Here is a 20858-nt window from a genome sequence, read left to right as displayed (position 1 = left end):
CCAAGGTGGAAGAACTTTAATAGGAGACATAATTGCTGCTCGTGTCCCCAAACACAAATGTGATTACGCATTCTCAAAGGAGACATAGTCACGCAATGTGCGAGTGAAGTAACATTGCGTAGCTCATTGTCAAAACTTGCGATGACGAGCCTCTACTGAAAAAGCATCATGGGATTAGCAGTCCAAAGCACTGACAGACCACAGCTGCTAACCAGTGACTGCACAATCGTCTGGGGGTTTACCCACTTCAACAGCTTTAAAGAAGAGGCCAAATAGAGGAGTTAGGTGATCTAATTAAGGCAGGTTCCATAATTATTCAGAACACATTTTTTCTCATTTAACAACTCCTATTAAACTTTAAATCCCTGACTCATAGCTGTTACCTCAAGCAGTTTTAAAACATTTTGTCAGCTCTAGTTGAGCAACATAATAAACAGGTACAGAAATGCTAGGCTGTGCAAAACCGGTACATATTATTACATGAGGTTTTTGGGACACACACACTGTGGGACATCAGGAGTATCAAGAGAATATTTGTAGCAGTTAGGACTGAAAATTGTAGACTGAACAAGACTTAAGGTCATGGGATTGCACTGCACTGATAGTTCATTGGTGCTACTCAGGACTTTGCAAAGCTTCTTTTTGCATAATTTTGTAGTGTCACTTGGTGACACTACAAGAAACTGGTGTGTGCATTAATCCTGATTATGGCATGTGTGGTTGTTTTACCTAATAAACACAGAACATCTCTGCAGTCAGGCCAAGTATCAAAAACAACGAAATCTCTCAAGTAAAGTCATGGCTTGTGCTTCTTCCTCTTCATGGAGAATTGCCTTCCTGCTCTATCTCTGTCTCTATCTCTTATTAATCTAATAGAACCAAAAAACTAAAAACCATCGCACACAACCAGACTACCTTCTTCCTGTTGCTCTAGTCTAAGCACTAAGGTACATCAAAACATCTTCTTCCTGCAGCAGTTTCTCATTAACCACTCACACAATTTATAAGTCTCCTCATTTAATGCTCAGGAAGAGAATGTGCATCCCACTATAGGCAGTGTTGGGGAGTAACGGAATACATGTACCGCCGTTACGTATTTAAAATACAAAATATGAGTAACTGTATTCCGTTACAGTTACCGTTTAAAAAGGTGGTATTCAGAATACAGTTACTTTGTTGAAATAAATGGATTACACGGCGGTACTTCCCTGTTTCATATTGTCGCGAGTCAGGACTGTTTGGGTTTTGTTTGACAGCTACGTTCTGTTGTTCCAGGCGGCAGCGTTACGGTTGCCATGGTTACAGGGTGACGCTCTCTCTGCGTGTTTCCTGGGTGAGAGAGGCCTTTTTGTTGTTGTTGTGCTAAGCTAATAGGCAGAATGCTACAGGTATAGCTCTAAAGAATGTAGCATCATAGGCAGCGTAGTCCGTGCTGCAGGGAGAATGGACTGCCATACACGTTATGTGTCTGTGAGCGAGGGAGGGAGAAAAAGGAAAAGTACGAGCTGTCATCGAGCAAAAACGGGAGCTGGAAGCATGTAAATATAATAATAACCACTGCAGCCAAGGAGAGTGCCTGACGAGCCCAGTTGTAAGTAAGCTAATAAGACTCGACTGTACACCGTGTTCGTGTTTTCCTCCAAAAACAATAAGTTCCGTTGGAGCAGCCTTTCAACGCCTCTCTCTGTCTCTCGCTAGCAAAGTTGACCCAGACAACAAAGTAAAGCTATTTTTCGGCTACGAGCCCGACGTATTAGCCAGAGGTCCCTTTACTACGGTTCGGAGCCGCGGACCTTCAGTAACAGTAATAAATCACAGCAATAGTACATTCATGTAGTTGTAAACAGCATGATAATATATTAAGTAATCCAAAGTATTCAGAATACGTTATTCTCATTGAGTAACGTAACGGAATACGTTACAGAATACATTTTGGGACATGTATTCTGTAATCTGTAATGGAATACATTTTAAAAGTAACCTTCCCAACACTGACTATAGGAAGCTACTTTCTTAAAATCAAGCATACTATAATTGTTAAAAATAAGACTGATTATGTAGATGGATTCTTCTGCTTGGACTGAACACAATCAAGGCCCATGGGACCCGCAGAACATAGGTGGGCAGACTGCTGGCTTAAATACTAATCAGTATTTAAGCAGTACTATAGCATTGGGAGCAGTAATTGCTGCAGCAAAAAGGACCAAAAGTGCTGTGCTGCTGGACAGGAACAGAAATGTTAAGAAGTTCCCTGGAGTAAAAAAAGGGCAAGCAGTAACAAGGGGAAGTCAAGTCAACGATTTTAGTTACATGTTAATGCTGGTGCAGTACACGCTATAGCTTTGACATGCAAAGTTAATAAACAGAAACAGCATCACAGTTGTGTCCAAAGTATCGGGTAGATTATTGTGTTATATAGGATATCTGTGACTCATTTATAGTTAGGATATTGAGACAACACTGCTGTGTTTTGTGCAGAACGTATTAAGCTATTCTTGGGTCAAACTCCCCATCTGATTTATTTCCCAGCCCATCCCTGCCTGAAATATTTTTTTTATCCCTCTTTTGTTAATTCATCACTTCTGGGAGACTTAGTGCAGCAGTAGCTCCATCTGTGTACACGGGGGCTTCCTCTAATAGACAAGAATCAGCACAAAACTAAACACAGGAGATTTATAGCACAAAAAAACCTAACTTGGTGAGCGTGTCTGTGTCTACTTGTATTACTTACACTGGTGGGGATTGGTTTGGATACTCACGTTATGTAGGCCCACCTCCTTTAAGGTAAAGAAATGTCCCCTTAATGCAAATCAGTATATTATAAGGTGAAGACTCAGTTTGAGGTTTTAATAGGAGATAGAATAAACCCCGTCAAAGTGTCCTAACCTTGTTACATAAAATTTGGTAAATATCCGTTCACCGACTCATTCAACATTTTTGTGTTTCGGGGTTTGGCGGTATTTTCCAAAGTGGGACCAAGGATAACGAGACCACAGGTAATGTAAGTCAGTGTGAATCATCTGAATTGGTAAAAACTAATTGCTTTCAGCCCTGAGTTTTTCTTGCTATTACCTGCATGGTGCATGTATTACATTTGAGACTACATCCAACCTGCCAGCTCTTAAGTACAAAGTCTGTGTGAAGCCCAACTTCCAATGTGAGAATAGTGCAGTCATTTCAATAATCTGTTGAATTCAGAGCTAGCGAGTGGTGGCCATGTGGTCTGCCAAAATTAAGACAGATTCACATAAAACTAAATGGTTCATAACATAGCTTCACATGCTTTGGTGAATTCTTACCTCTTTAGTTTTATCCATTGCCTTTAAGATGGCAATATTCAGGCTCTCCAGAGCTGAAAGGACATTAAGATACTCTCCAAGGTGCTGAGAAAAATAGTCTAACAGGGAATAGCAAAAAAACTGTCAGTGTCATTACAGCACGGAATATGAACACGAATAGTCATCAAACATTAATTTTAACGTTTAAAAGTTGGAGACAAGCTCTAATATGTTGCCATGACAGACTCCAATTAAGAGACGACGATGACTACAGGAGTGAGAATATAATGAATGCACAATACGTCAGCAACACTTAGCGCTCCCCATTCCATGAAATTGAGTTTTTTTTTCTTTACTAATTTTAATAAGACAGTGTTATAAGATATCTCGTTCACTCCTGTAGTGTTAATGATAGCAAGCGTGAAGATTCGTTTCATACCAGACAGCACCGGCTGCTATAACAAAACTCCTACACATTTTAATGTTTATGTCACAAATGAGCTCACGTAACTGCAAAAGCTTTAAATACCGAGGCGTATTTAAAGTGTCACGGTAAAAAGGCTGCGCGAGGAAGGTTCACCAAATTATATATGATAGAGCAAGAGTAAAGCAAAGAAAAAGCTCAATAGTAATTAGCTCTTGATTCTTAATTAAAAACTTGATTTTACACTAGCTGAGAGTACGAGTGATATGACACACAGTTAACAATGTGATCCAAGGTGAATGGATTGGTGGCAGCCTTTACATTCCCCTCAGTTACATTCATTTATGTTGCATTACTGGATTTTAAACCATTAATCAGAAACAATTTGGTCTAAAGAACATAGAGCGGTGGCTGACAGATGTTCACTGAACTACATATGAGATAAAAGAAGCATTCTGTTATGGAAAAACAGTCAACTTCTGTTGATGTCAGATGCAAAAGATGCCATTCCCATTCAATAAATTATGCAGAAGTTTTATTCTGGGTACAAGTCGTATTTACCGGTCTCTGTCCTAGTTCTTAACTTTATTCAGGTCATCTGACACACATGTATTTTTAAAGTGATTTAAAAAATAGGCCAATAGATCACTACTATATATATCACTACTACTATGTACTATATAACAATATCGATATTACTCTTACTGTATGTCTGTAAATTTTAGGATACCAGCACCTGGTTGACTTTCCACACAAGAAGGTCTACTAATAAGGAAACATGACTGTTTACCAGATTTTGCTCAGCAGTACCTAAACATGTCCGACGACACATTCAAATCAAACTAAATCACAAATGCTTTTGATATATATAATTTAGTTGTGTTGCTTGTTTGGCGTGCGCAGAAAACACAGCAAAACCTGCTGCCTCTAACTTTATACAATGCTTTCATTGGATAATGCAAATTTCCCAGAGTTTTTAAACTGTTGCTATGAAGTTACTCATGAAAACTAATAATAATTAAAAAAAGAATCTAAGGATAGGGTAACACAAGCACTTGTCAGTAACTTTTATGATAGGAGTTATACAGAAATCAGATTAAGCACACTCCAACCAACCTGATAGCTTGTCAGTGTCCAGATTGCTGCGGAGCAGAACATAAGAGAGAAGCAGGGAAAATACTGAGAGTTAATTAGGAAAATTCAAAGTTACGTAGCTCTTCATTTCTGCTTGAGGGGTTTGGTGTGACTTTGTGTGAATATAGTTAATATGATAGACACACACAACCATTAAAACCATATAAATCACACATGAAACAACCTGAAATGTTTATTCTCTTTAGAAATGATGTCTTCTGCATTTTATCATTATTTAAAAGCTTAGACCATTATCTTTTTTACTTCTCCCACAGTGGCAAAAACATTGAAATAAATACGTCTTTGTTTACTTTTCGTAGCAGAAGGATTTACATTTAATGAGAAGTTATTCTCTTTGATAAAGACCATTACTATGTGAAAAATTCCCCTGTTGTTTTAATGACATTTTAAAGACTGAATCAAACTGGAAGTGAAGCTGGTAAATAGCTGCATTATTATAATGCTCACACAGCTCCTGCAGACAACAAAAACAAATATCTTTTTGGCAGTCGCTGTTACAAATCTGCATTTGGATGGTGACAATAAGCTCCCACATATCTCTCTTTTAGGCTATCAAGATATAGCTAATGTGATCATTCTTTTCCCTTTGCTTTCAGTTCCAGCATTTTCTGTATAACTTTAAGCATTATCAAGCATATACAGGTATTCCTATCACCACTCCATTAACTGTATTGTTACATTGAGAATAAGAAAAACCTTTAATTAGACATCAAAGCACAGTTCATGCCAACTGCCTCAAAGCTTGGAGGGTGGTTAGAGAGGTCTCGAGGCTATTGTTTCTCATCACAGCGGCAATACTAGCCTAGCAGCATGTTCAAAAGCAATTTATCACACAGTGATGGAAGAACTGGCACCACAACAAAAATAAATACAGAGTGGTTACTGTAGCCAAACACTGTATTCACTCTAACTAGTTAGATGCAAAAAAGGAAAAAAAAACCCAAAAAACACATATGCATCTATTCCCGTCTGTTTTTGTGTGTGAGACTGGGCCTACTGATGCATTTCAGTGATTTACCAATCATGGTTAATTTGTTATATCACCTGAGATTTTGAAACCGTGTTAAGCCTCAGTGTTGGCACAGAAGAAAAGTTGCAAAATGCCTCATGAATACAAATACCTGATCTGCCAAAGGCAATAAAACACACTGGCTTTAGGTAAGGATCAGACTTAGATACATTAAATACAACATGACAGGGGAGACATGGTCTTTTTCTCTGTGGCTAAAAGAGTTAAGCGTTCACTGCAGTGCGGTGATTTCAGCAGCTACCCTGAGGCTGATTTCCTTCATAGTAATTTCAGGGAAGTAGTCTAGGTTTTGAAGTAGCTGGTTTAGTCCACAGTATTTTATGTCCAAAGGAGGGGGTAAACATCAATTCTGCTTGAGTTGAGTTTACCGAGGACCTCCCTCCAGCTGTGAGACATTTAATCTGTGGCTGGTGACTTGAAAAGAACACATTAACACTGCCTTTAAGCAGGGTTTTATTTTGCCCTCTTTAAACAGTAAAAGCACAAAGTTTACGAGAGAGAATCTATTAAATATAACACTAGGTCAAAAACTCACTTATTCTGTTGGCCATCTATGGAATAGAAAAGCTCCTGTAGCTCCTCAGTAGTCAGGATCCCATCAGCAAAGTAAGTATTAAACTCTTCAAATGACAACTTGCCATCATCTGAAACAGAAAGAAAGTTTACTGCACAAGGTCGACAGTCGACTGTCCTCTTGCTTCTACCAAATCTTAGTTTCAGTAATACTAAACTCAGGAGAAACATCTTGCCTAACATTAAAGAGAAAATTGAGCCACCTGATTGCATCGTACTTCCCATGGATGTGTTTACATGCTGGATAAGACACTACCACCTATCTTAGCTTGGACTTTTTACATAACTCATTACACATGTGGTACTTAGTTCTGGAAACTATTCCATTTAATCCCCTTTTAATCTCAGTGTAAAGGCTCAAGAGCTTCTGTAGCCCTTTTCTGCTTGTTCCATTGTTTTACCACCTTTCCTGCTGTAATGCTGGAAAGTCAGTATTGTTTTGTAACTACCACAGCTGCAACCTTTCATATTAATGATAATATGCATAAAGAAAACAAAAAAATGAACTGAATGACTAAAAAGTAATAAAACATCTTATTTTCTTGGAATGAACTGACAAAATATTTCAATATCTATCTATCTATCTATCTATCTATCTATCTATCTATCTATCTATCTATATATATATATATATACATATATATATAGATATATATATTATGGTTTGAATTGTTGATAAAGTAATAAGTCATATTTGAAAACAATTGTCACTTATTTAAACATGTAAATATGACGCGTGTCTGTAAAAAGCGGGAAAAAAAGCAACTATGAATGTTCTAACAGATAAAAATTTAATTCTAATACTATGCATAAGTATTCCACAAAATAGAAATGTAAAAGCACTACAGATGGTGAGCACATTGAATTTTTTCTCATTCTGCTCATTCTGAGTTTTGTGACAATGCACAGGAAAATCAATAGCAGATGATAAATAGCTTGGTTGTCATCTGTGAAGAAGTGTTCCTTTGTGAGCCTTTTATAAATCAGTCTGCAAGCACAGATTACACAGATCAGTCAGCAGTTAGACTGCCAGAAAGAAGCTGCTAGATGTTTTTAAGTGCAGCTGAATAAACAGACTGGGCATATTTATCTAAAAAGGGAAGCAAAAGTACACTCGAAGGAGTTGGAGACGTAGTTAATCAATGCAACTGAGTAACATTACAATAAAGAATGATGAAATACAGCTAAGACAGTTATATGCACAAATAAGTATGGATATGGATAAGTCATATCAGGGCAAAATCAGGGCAGCTAAGAAACTCACACTTTCACACTTTTAAAATTTGGCTTCTAACCCCCTGAGTAATCAAACCCTGTCTATGCAAAGACAAGGCAAAAGGAGAGTGGTTTAATATGCCATGGAGTTCCACTTGGTTGGCTCAGCAAAGCTGGCAATTCAAGGGCAAGCTGGAAGACCATCTGTTCAAGTGGACCCATACTGACACTGTTCGACATTACCTCTGACCAGAATGTGTAATGTGTTGGTCCAGACAACAAGCTGCCCTCGCTGCTTTGGCCCAAATTTTTTTTTCAAATCAAAATCCAATCTTCTTTGTCACACAAAAAGTGTCTTTTGTTTTTTCCAGTCTCTTTCACTGCCTTTGTTTTCTCTGTCAAAATACAAAGAACTCTTACGTACTATAAATCATTTGGATCACCACACATGTACTAGTATCTTGGACAATTTTTAATTCATATTAAAAACCACATTTTAGTTGATGTGCATGTTGAAACAGTGATTGATGTTTTCTTGGTTAGAAAAAAAGCATGACATATTAAAAGCCGGCCTTCTTTTAATAGATTTTAATAGACATATATGCTGTTCCACTTATATATACTTTATGCAATTTACTTATAATTTGATGCCGTCTGTGATTAGTATGTTGACTCAGAGACTGTAGATCCTGCCACATGTCACAGTGCTGTACTCGGAAAGATTCCTCTTCATTGAGTGCCAAACAAGACACACAGCAACAAGGATCAGCAGCAACACTTCTCCATTTGATTGCCAATTGACAGCAAGAAGCAGTCTCCTCTGTTCATTTTGACATTTCTGGGTTAAATGTCTCTATCATAAAAGAAAAAACCCAGACAAATACACAAGCCTGAACATCATTATTTTTCAAAGGCTTTGAGTTGACGTCAATGACATCCTGACCCAGGGCACAGCACTACCTTGACTTTTTGACCTGTCTTAGGAGACATGAGAGTATAAGTTGTAAAAACATGCAGATTTGCATCTTTAGATTACAGCTATATTTGCAGCATTAAATTAATTAAAAAATCAGTAATAATCCTGACAGAAGACATCAAAAGATTAAAAAATATGTCTAAGCGTCAGGAAACATCTGGTTCCATCCTCATATCTGACACATCCATCTCCTCTGATGGATGTAAAGATGAGAACAGTGGATGCTGGAGCACTTATTTGTAAAATGGGAAATTCTTGTACAGTCAAGTGTTACTCTAAAATGATGTTGATCCTTTATGATACATTATACAGTTGCATTGTTTGCCTTGAGAGCACTTAAAGAGCAGGAAGTATTGAAGGAAATGTCTTCTCTTCCCCTCCTCATGGGAGAATAAACTATGTGAACTGCATTTTACATGAGTACATACAGTATAACCTAGTTTAAATTAGCATCTTTCTCACATTCCACTAAAATGAATGAAGTCCTCCAGCCATTAATCAGTGTTGAGTTTTATATAACAGAAAGGGGTGCACTAAAATGCCACTGACCATTTGCTCTTTTCATCCTCTACAGTCCTATTAGATCAAATCAAATTAAATTCAAATTTTATTTGTCACATACACAGTCATGCACAGTACGATATGCAGTGAAATGCTTACACAACTGCTCGTGACCTAAAGAAAAAACAGAAAAGGCTATGAATAAGATAAATATGAAAATTAAAAAGGGTAAATTTAACTAGAAAGGAATAAAATAAAATATAAAAATTAACGTTAAACATGAAATAACTGTACAACAACAAAGTAGAATGAAAGGTAAATTTAACTGGGAAAGAATAAGATAAAATATATAAATTAAAGTTGAAAATAAAATAACTGTACAACAAACACAATACACAAATAAACAGTATAGAAATATATAAGAATGTATGAAGAAATATAAATATATATATACAATAAGAGCAGCTGTACAAGTATTAAATGGAAATGAAGAAATATAATGTCCAGTTTTGTGCTATCCACATTTGTAAGTGTCTTGTGCAGTGCAAATATGCTTAAAGTGATTTAGTGATGAAGTGATTCGATTAGATGACCACCCATCTAATCGAATTAGTGTAAACAAAGTCCAGAATGTCCAGTGTGTGTGTAAGAACCATATGTGTGGGTCAGTACTGTGTGGTGGTGTGATTGAGAGACCGTATCGCCTGCGGGAAGAAGCTCCTCCTCAGTCTCTCTGTGTTGGTCTTCAGGGAGCAGAATCGCTTCCCTGACCTCAACAGAGAGAACAGTCCGTTGTTGGGATGGCTGACATCCTTCACGATCTTCCTGGCCTTGGTCCAGCACCGCCTGCTGTAGATTGAGTGCAGGTCAGGGAGCTCGGAGCGGATGGTGCGCTCAGCTGATCGCACAACCCTCTATAGAGCACGTCTGTCCTGCATGGTGCTGTTCCCAAACCAGGTTGAGATGTTTCCCGTCAGGATGCTCTCTATGGTGCACAAGTAAAAGTTCCTGAGCACCTTGGAGTTCAGTCGGAAGTCTCTCAAGCGTCTGAGGTGGTAGAGACGCTGTCGGGCCTTTTTCCCCACAGTGTTGATGTGACAGGACCATGACAAGTCCTGCGTGATGTGAACTCCGAGGTATTTGAAGCTGTCCACGTTCTCCACTGGGCACTCGTTGATGACAGGGGTCTGGTAGTTCCTCTCCTGCTTAGTGCTGAAGTCCACTATCAACTCCTTTGTCTTACTGACGTTTAGAAGGAGGTTGTTCCTAGATCAGCTACAGTCTCTAGCTACTAAACATTCACAAGCCGAGTATCAGCTGATGTCCTTAAATTAATAAATCACGCATGGCCCACTGGCATATACGGTGTCTAAGCAGATCTCCCTTCCTAAAAAACACGACTTCTGAGCCTTTGTAATGGTCATGTTTCCAGATAATGTGAAGTTAATGCGATTTTACAGCAGCCAGTCCAGAAACGCTTTCAGAGAACAAACTTTGAGAGAACAAACAATGACTTTGATGTTGAATAATTGAAACCACAGTCTGCAAAATGAATCACTGTCTGCGTGTTTTTTGACCTGGTTTTAAAGAACACACGAGCTGCCTGAAACAGACAAAATACCTTCGATGCATTTTACATGAGGCATGATACTTTTAACTTTTTATTCGTGTAGTCAGGGTGTTTTTAAAATAAGACATTTCTGTTCAGAAAGTAAGGACAAAAAGACTACACGGAAACTATGCAAGGATTACAACTTGCTGACGAGGGAGAATCGTAAAAAGAATGTGCATTACACGACCCGAACACACACTCTAACCATTTATCACTGAAGCAGTTGTCAGTGCAGCTGTTTCATTTGAAAACAACAAATGTGTTGAACAGAGATGTGGAGGGGAATATTCTAAGCTGAGCGTGTAAAACAACCCTTTAAAGTGAACCAGAATTTAAATAGCTAAAGCCTCCATTTAGCACTCCGTCGTGGAGAAAATTCCATTATAAAAGGAAGCGGCTTTAAATCATGCTGACGGTTGGGGCAAAAGCAATATGCATATATTGTTCTTCATTAGAAAAAAAATCACTTAGGAGTTTCAAGATGTAAAAAAACATGTTTCCAAAGAAAGAAGTGCTGCTTTTTAAAAAAAAAAAAAAGCTAATGGGACACGGCCTGATCATATATAACATTTTCTCCTTTACTTAAGTTTATAAAAGTCAGATTACTATAACAAAGTGTTCACAAGACAAGAGTAAACAAGAACATGAAAGTGAGTACGTCCTGTAAAGTAGGGCACAAAGTAGGGCACATTCATATCTTTCCAAAGGTTAGTCACATTGCAGACTCTCCTAAGAGGTTTATAAATTCCCCATGAATGCATCACTTCAATAGCAACAAGCATGACGAAGAAAGATGGGTCTTGATTCCTTTTGGTAAACTTCTATGCACTAAAATGCCCGCATCATTACAGATTGTGGTATTCTTAGCACAAATGCTCTACTTAGGATGTGTTCCACCTGGCCACCTGTGAGAAAGTCTAAAGCTGCTCTATATTTTCCATATTCCAACTTAAGTTGCTTTTAGAACAAACAACCTATTGATTCTCCACTTCAATAATAGCATAACGCTGACAGGTCTTATCCACCGCAGAGCAGATGTTAGAAGAAAGATGAGGTTTCATCTTCAGTCATAACACTGCAAGTGTGATCTGCTGAATATGGAGGAATAACATTTTTCCATAAGAAAAGTTGGGGTTATTTAAATTATTCTTAGGATTTCATGCACATTGGTCTCAGAGTAGTCATTAAAAGCAGGATGTAGTTGCAGTATAAAACTTTTGAATCATGATTTTAACTTAAGTTAAAAAATATAAGATTTTTTTCTCTTATATTAGACAGCTATTCCAAATTAAGGTCCATAAATTATTCTTTTCCGGAGTAGTAATGGAGAGAACGTTTTATTTATATATATATATATATATATATATATATATATATATATATATATATATATCTATCTTCAAAGTCTTTACAGCATACTGTTTAACTAGGTGTAACTGCTTGAGCTACTTTCGGATTTTGTTTTTCATTAAATCTGGTTTCTGTCTAACCAAAACGTGCCCAATATTCGGTCTCATTTTAGCTTTTTTTTAACCATTTATTCTCATTTTCTATTATTCACTTCATATGCACAGAAACTAGTTTTTAACGTCCAGGAAAGATCATGGTGTGGGTTAAAATACACCTCAACTATAAACAAATACATAACGCATAGTATATAAAAATATACTATATAAAAGGTTGTATCAGCAGGTGTGATCGAAATACAATTGTTATCCCATATGAGCTATGACACAAGACACCATATATAAGTTATTGAATAATATTGTACATTTATTATACATCCAAGACAAAACTAAACATGAATTATAATATTGCTAATATTTTTTAGATATTTACACAGAGACATTCTAATAACTATTTACTCAAGTTTATTATCCATCATTGTTACTGTAACCATAGTAACACTTTATAAGTTTTACCAAGACAGGACGTGCTTCGTAACTACCACGTTTCTATTATTCAGTGCATTCTGATGGTGTCATCATATTATATTCTCCACCTAATTCCAGTGGGATTTATATTTCAATTACTAATGAAAAATAACTAGCAGGAGTTGTAGGAGAGAATATTTTCTTTGTGTTTTTCTGTCATTATAACGAAACAGAGAATACATTTGGCTGGAAGCAACAGAACAATTCATAATGTAAAATTCCTGCCACAGGAGATTGTTAAGAGCTGTTGAGAAGTAATTGTTGTGTGGAGGTAGACCCTGTATACGCAATAATGTCCTACTGATGTGCACTTCTTCTTGATTTGCTTTGGCATGTTATTTCATCTGATGTTAGAAATAAATATATAAGGGTGCTGAACCTGCTGTACATGTTTTTTTTTCTTAATCATAGGGCTCTGGTGACAATCTATATGCCAAAAAGCATTTGATTCTGTTAGATGAATGGTATTATTTTACATTATGGATGGAATTATCCTATCCTAGCCTATCCTATCCTATGCTATACTGTACTATATTGAAAACAATAAAATACATTCAATAAAAATGAATATATACCCAAGACTATTCAATTGATGTCATTTCAAAAACAGAAGAAGATATTTGGAATTGAGGTAAAGAAAAAGAAAACCAAGTATGAGATGTTAACAGACAAGCAAAAGTTTACTTTTTGATTACCTGATTATAGGTCAGACTAAATGTGCAGTCCTTAATGTTTAAAACCATTTAGTAAGTAGACATATTTCTGATAACAAAAATGTTTGAATAAGTAACTCCCTTGAAAAAATTAAATGTAAAAAAAACTACATAAAGTAGATGGTTTTCAGGAGATAAATTACAACAAATGCATTTCAGTCACAATTGAGATAGAAATTCAGGATAATTTTTAAAGAGCTCTTTAAAAACTGAAAAGCAAAGCATGAAAATTAAAGTAAGATAGGAAGCCAAAGGTCCTTTCATAATAACACAAGAGAAATGAGATACAGTGGTTAACAGCATGCTTACTCTCGAGGAGAATCTTTAGCTGGAAATTAGTCATTTAATATTTATCTAATTTCTCTACCAAGGCTGACTGTTGGAGGTCCTGCATCAAATTACCTCAACATCCATGACAAATTTATTTAGAGCTTGGACTCCAAACTCTAAGCTACTCCCTGATTATTGGGCAATAATCAGGGAGTAGCTTAAGAAAGGATTACAAAATAACTAGATTGACCTGATTTACAAAATATATATTACTGAGATTACTCCATTGGTCTCAATGTTCTGTTTATTTAAAAACACAAAGATGATTTAACAAAAATAAATAAAGCTTTGTTGGAGCAGAAAAAAGAGGACAGTTATCATTATTATTATTATTATTATTATTGTTGTTGTTGTTGTTGTTGTTGTTGTTATTGTCATTTATGTTTTCACTTTTAGGGCCTAAAAAATGTAAATGCTGACCCATCTTTGCCTTTCCTAAAATTATCGATTGTGCACTTAATACATGCCAATATGCATCCCAGTATGGTAGATGTTGATGTGAGCCAGTCTTTTTACGTATTTTCTTCTGTAAATAAATCTTAAATCTAAAAGCGCTCTCTCTTTGCACACTAAGAAATGCGTGCCTTCTGTTGCACTGTCAAAAGCAATCACAAAATAAAAATGGATCATTTTGTGCCTCAATGAAAAAAAGAAAAATTGCATCTGAAACAATGACACATATCAGTTTAGCAAAATCACAAAATATTTTTTTCTCAACAAAACAAGTCTCTGGTGTAATACAAGAGACGTACACACATACAAGAGACACGGCAGCCGCTTTTGCAGTCATCTTTGTCTGTTTGCTTAATTTATTAATAATCCCAGAGCAAATACTGCATAAGCTACAGCTTCACTTCAATCTAATTTCCTGAAAATTGCTCATGTAAACTATAATGAACCAATCCGAGGGGGAAGTCTGTACAACAACAAGTAATTCCATTAAAATTAGCTGAATGCATTAAACATCACGCACCAATAATATTGATGTATTAATGCTGGAGTCTCCCGGGGCTACTGGCACAAATAACAACTACAGTAAGCGCTTGCAATGCTTATATCTTCTCACTGCCAAATTTTACAAACCCAAGGTGCCCTTAAGAGCCCTATACAGTGTGACATAGGAGGCATCTACAGGGGCATTCACTGTGCATTCAGACCAAACTGATCCGGCTAACCGACAGTGAGTATGGAGCTACAGTATCATTGTGAAGTAGCACAGTCCTTGGTATAATGTGCCATTACCATGAGGTAAAATGAGTAAAACAAACAACTGATTATGACACAGACATAGGTAGCATGTATGTGTGCAGATGTCCAACTATGACGAACATCTTGAAATACGAAGTCTATCCTGTACGCATTCGGCAATAAATTTGTTGCTAGAAAAAATATCTTGGCTGCGGCTGTGTTAACATGACTCATAATGATTTGTAAACAGCACCCGCAGCACCCAAACAATGCAGTTTGACAGGAAGAAGCTTTATTTTGTGTGGCATGTTCTTCCAAGTTTGGGCTACAATCCAGAATCTCAGAATCATTTTAATTGGGTGGAAAAACTTATTCAAGCATGCAGAGGAAAGAAGATTCACTCGAAGAGTCATTCATGCAAATTCCCCCCCCCCCCCCCCCCCCCCTTTTTTTTTCTCCATCCAGATTGTTTGGGGCATAATAACAAGTGGAAAGATGTGGAGAAATAACAAGCATGCATTGTGACAAATTATTCATCACCAAGCTTATTATGTACTGTTTACCTACCGTTTTTGTCTGCTCTGCGGAAAATCTGGAAAACAAAAAGAGGGGGGGAGAGGATGTTTTTTATTTCTAGCATAGCATCACTGAAGGGATTCTTGCAATAAGCAGGTGTAAATTATTAAGAAACATGGCAGTTTGTCAAAAACACAATAGGATGTTTAACGCCTGCGGTTCGTTTATCCTGCTGCACAGACTAGAAAGATGACAAGAAGAAGGACATTTACGAAGGCTGTTATACTCTGCATGAGTGAGTCATGTTAGGTTGAAAGCAAATTGATAGTGTCAGTTCTAAAATAGGTTGAACGATTATCATTCTAAAGTAAACAGTCATTTACTTCAGAAGTGATAATTGTACGGTAACGCCACACTATGTTTATCTTCTATTTGTTTGACTCACTGATGCTTTTTCATTAATTTCTTAGGAGGGCCAATATGGTAGGTAGTAAGAAGGATAATCATTTGCTATATGTATTATACACAATTTTGTTAAATATACAGTATGCAATAATATGCAAGAGTAACAGTAAGTCACAAATAATGGGGACTCCAAACACAAGATACTATCTGATTCAGTTGCAGCTTATTTTCTCTGGCATGCAGCTTTGTCTGCAAACAACACAGAAGTCCACCTTTCACTAAATCATTTTTCACTATGAGCATCTGAACATTTGACAGCAGGAAAAGCAGAAACAAAGCTCTGCTCCTGCATTAGTTTACTGTTTTGCTTACTTCAACATAGCCATCGTATCAGTTTTATAACGCGGTAAAAATGTTCGTTTGAAGCCATTTCATGGATTATCAGTCTAATCACAACGATGCTGCGCTGTATATAAACAATGCTGTGTAATCTTAATAGATTTGGCTTCCTCCATTCTGTTCCCCGTGGGGGACTCTCGTGTACAAAACTGGCTTGAATTAACAGCAGCGGATGGAGCACTTACATCAGTTGTATTATTTAATACACCAATGATGAGTATACGAAGACAAAACTATGACTGCACACACCACATCACTCAGCTGCAGCAAAAAAAAACCCAAAACAAATACAGATTTTGTTTTATATATATATATATATATATAACTGGTCTGTGTTTGATAGTAGTTACTGTTGTAATTGTTATGGAGTTTAAAAAAAGATGGAATCTTCTTGTTTTTAGCTGAGTTTTGAACCACCAGTAATGGCAACTTATACAAAGCCCACTTCTCAAGCTGAAAAAAACACCCATCAGATAAAATCAACAGTATAGATTATTCACTAAAGGTAGAAAAATCACTAAAACTGATGAAAGCCATTTGTTTTCTGACACGCAAAAGACAAATGTCCACACAACAGGATAAAGCTCAGGGTTGATCCTGCAAAGTCTGTGCGGCTGCTTTAAGAAAAGGAGTTGCTTTTTGGTCAACATGTAAAAATCTACTCGTTTCTTTTTTTTTTCTTTAGCTCAGTGAAAACATTATTGTCCAGGAAATAGAAAGTGGACTGTTTGGCTTCACCAAACAACATATAATAGAAGCAAAACAGAAAGCTATACCAACACACCATCAATAAATAACAGCGTTAAAACAGGGTCTTAGATCTAGATTTAAAGAAAGATCACAGCCACAACACAGCGACTAAAGTAACTATTGTGAAGGCTAAATATATTTTTCAAAGCGTTTGAATACAAAATCAAATAAAACTCAAGTCTACTGTGCACTGAGATGTGTGTCTTGAAAATATGAACATGAAAGTTAGATTTTTAAACCAATTTCAGTTTCATCTGTGCACTATAATAAGAATTTCACAAATATTAATGCAGCCACACAAACAAACATATGTGTGCGTTTGTAGCTGTATGCAGCTTGGTTGTCATTCAGGTGAGCAGAAAACAATAGCTTCATTAAGCGAGTTTGAATGCAAGATCTGCAATGAAAACAACAGATTTGTAATTTGTTCTCTTTTATTGATTCTCTTTCACTCCCTGAGACATTTATGTCCAGTGCTAAGCAGCACAACTGCCGTGCTCATTGGTTTTGACCTACAGTTTATTAATCCTGCAGAATCTGGTCCTCGTTTTAATTTGTTATAGGTCAACAAGCTCAAGGTTTGCACTTGTGCCCTCGGTGTGTCTGTCTGTCTCTCCACTGCTTCAATCCTGACTTATAACAAGAGCCGGGTCATAACGACTCACTTCACGAAACACTGGCTGCTCTATTTTTGATTCCTCATCCTATTAAAAGCAACATTGCACTTGGATTGCACGTAGAAAGGACAATCAGAACACTCTACTTATCTTACATGAATACACATTTGATGTTGTACCGGCTTTAGGGTTCTGTCACTGCACAATCTCAGTCAGCAGCTTGTTCTTCTTCACTTTGGCACTGTGACCCATCTAGCCAACATTTTCCACTCCTCCTCTATTCCAGGGAGATCAGGTATAGCGTTAAATGTGTTTGTTGTTTGGCTGTGTCTTTTGACTCTCCGGTGTCAGGAGACGATAATGCATCATTTACAGCAAGCCCAGGAAAGGTCAGACCTGCTTCCCATTGTGTTGCTGTTCTGATGTCATGGTGGAGGGTATTAAGACGGTGGGTTATCTCAGGCTCTGCTTTCACACCACTTGGTGCAATACTTAATAAAAAAAAACATAACATCACAAAAAAAAAACCTAATAAATATGCTTTGTTGTTAGTAAATGCCAGATGATTTACTTTCTGTGAAAATCCAAAATATTATATGTTTCTTTCTCAGCAGCAGCAAAAGAAGAGAAGAAGCAGAAATAAGTGCCAGGAATCAAGAAAGCCTAAGAAAAGCAGGCCTGCTGCATTCACAAAACAAAGACGTTAAGAAGAGTAGCCAACAATGATGAAACAGCCTCATACAACCCTAGCACAATCAGTCACTTTTAAAGGATTGCTTTTTCTTTGATTTGTTGCAATCTTTGCATCTCTAACGTTAGTGACTGGCTCAGTATCCTGCCATTGATGCACTGATGTGCAGATCTGTCTGCAAATTAAAGCTTATACGTTGCATGGAAAACCAAGCAACGTGCTTTTATAATAAATCGGTTTAATTGTTACAAACAATTACAAAATGTTCTGAATCAATTAGCAGTCCCATCACATTTAGTCATTAGTCCCCTGTCATTCTGTTGTGTACGTCTCGTAACCACTTGAAAATCAGTAGGTAGCACTGCAATAACAAAGGAGTCACATTACTCGCTTTTACTTTAGGAACACAGAATCTTTATGCAGATTTAAACCTGTACTAATGGAAATGTCAAACCAACACAAAAGATTAAAATTCTTAAAATCTCTCAGCTGTCCCAGGGGAATATTTGGTCAATCTACAGCTACGAATGCTTCCAGTCTTGGAACATGGTGCTTCTGCACCAAATAAAGGTGGAAAGCAATAAAAAGAAAGAACGAGGAGAAAAATGCAATGCACAGAGCAACATGGCACTTAAATTCAAGACAGCATGTCCGTTTCTGACTGAGACTGATTATTAGTGTATTCAGTACTGTCTCCTACGCACAGTGTTTTAAACAATTTAAGCATAATTATATTTTGAGCATAGAACCGTCAAGCTGAATGGTCTTTTTTGTGTGTTAGTGCTCAGTCAACAGAAAAGCTCAAGGCCGAAGACTGAATATGAGAAGCACTTCAATCACATACCCCATTCAGGGACAGTGCACACTTTTAAATAGACATTTCTGCAAAAGTAATGTCCTTGTCTACACAAGGCTGTAGTCAAAGGGAAATGGAAAGCTTCAAGCTAGTGAGAGCTCAGATTTGGAAACATCACTGGTCTGCTAACCTCTAACAAGATGACAAGCTGGATGGTGGTTTCTATGGCAGCATTGCAGGTTAATAAGGCTGTTACTGTTTTGAGCACAACTTAGGGCAAGCTGCGCATTATAAATCATTAGCACCATCTTTGAGTTAAGTTTTATCTGATCACTTAGTTAGTTTGTTTGTTTAATACATATATATTGAATGGGTTCACTGTTATGCACGTATTGCCTCTGAAAGCCCATCTGTGTTTGCATCTGTGCGTAACAAAAAGAGGAGAACCCCCAGCAGTCCCTAAACCTGTCAGACTGGGAGCTTATTTTATCATGCAGCGACAGCAGCTGCAGCTGCAGCTTTTCCTACTTTCCTGCGCGTACATGGCGAGGCGCACACCACACAACATCTGATAAACAATACTGTAACGACGCAGTTTTCATTTCCACTAAATTCTCTAGAAAGTAATAAGTAAATAAGAGGGAGAGAGAAAACACATTTAAATTTGCAGCACTATATCAGCTGAGACCAGATCTTTTCTTTTTTCTTTTTTTTCATTCAATCTAATATTATTTGAACAATGAATATATTTAGATTTACAGTTAATATAGAAATACAAGAAAATTAATGAAAAGCAAAAGCGTCAACAATGTGTTGCATCACTAACACTAATACATGAGTAAGAGAGCGGATCCACTCACATCATGAAAAATAGTAAGCCCCTGTCCGGCATTGTGCGGCGGCTGCTGTTGCTGCTGAGCCCGAAGATGCTTCTGTTTGGCCGACTGCAGGCACATAGTGATCATCTCTGTACAAGCCAGCATCTTCGACCGCAACCAAACACGTCTAAATCAAACTGTTGAAGTCTAGGAGGCTAAAGTGAAATGAAGATGTTGGTATGGACGAGATTAGGGCTCCAGGTGCGAGAGATGACAAGTGCAAGCAGGCAGGCGGGGACTCGGGGACGCTCTGCAACTTTGTGGTGCGCAGCTGAACAGCCCCTCCAGCCCCTCCTGCTGGAGCCGCTGTGATTGGCTCGTTTATCAGCATCTGGATTAAACTGATCATCACTAAAGCTTCTTATCTTCCCATAACCCTTTGTATATCTTTTTATTTTTTCGGTTTGAACGCAAAGACACAGTATTAAAACTAGAGCTGACTCCAACTTGCCCTCGGAGTGCTCGTTCATCGCCAGAGTTGTTAATACTGATAAAAAGGGCTTATTTTAAAGGGCTTCCATTGTTCTTAAGTTAAATATACAGCGAATGTAATTAATCTGAATTAAATATTAGGTCCAAAGTTGTAAAACCTGAATGTTAAAATGAGCTTTTTTAAACACCCTAACAGTTCAGCGTTTGACATACACTGCCATCTGCTGGATGCGAGAAGTCACTATTTCAGATGGGGTTTTTTTTGTTGTTGTTGTTTTTTAAAGGGGGTGAATTTATAATTAGATTTCATTTATTTTTGGACTTATTCGTGTGGTTTTTAGTTTTAAAATAATGCATTTAACTGATTTAGAGAGGAACAAAAAAGTGTCAACGAGGGGTGGAGCGAAAGAAATTCCAAAGCGATCCTTTAAAAATATCTCTTCCT

General features: G+C 37.2%; 1 protein-coding gene across 1 annotated transcript in view; it reads right to left on the bottom strand.

Moving 5' to 3' along the window:
* The window catches only part of necab3 (N-terminal EF-hand calcium binding protein 3), a 40124-nt gene extending 19890 nt beyond the window's left edge, over positions 1–20234 (bottom strand). The window contains exons 1-5 of the mRNA XM_087840996.1: positions 19964–20234; positions 15497–15521; positions 6423–6531; positions 4819–4844; positions 3300–3397 (exon numbers count right to left, since the gene is read on the bottom strand). Of these exons, the coding sequence (XP_087697122.1) occupies positions 3300–3397; positions 4819–4844; positions 6423–6531; positions 15497–15521; positions 19964–20086 (381 nt within the window). The 5' untranslated portion in view covers positions 20087–20234. The remainder of the gene's footprint in view (positions 1–3299; positions 3398–4818; positions 4845–6422; positions 6532–15496; positions 15522–19963) is intronic.
* Positions 20235–20858: the final 624 nt, after the last annotated feature.

This window comes from Neolamprologus brichardi, chromosome 5 (assembly GCF_056152115.1).
Source record: "Neolamprologus brichardi isolate AB-2024 chromosome 5, ASM5615211v1, whole genome shotgun sequence".
Taxonomy (NCBI): Eukaryota; Metazoa; Chordata; class Actinopteri; order Cichliformes; family Cichlidae; genus Neolamprologus; species Neolamprologus brichardi.
The sequence above is the reverse complement of the archived record's forward strand: the minus strand, read 5'-3'. Positions and strand labels throughout refer to the sequence as shown.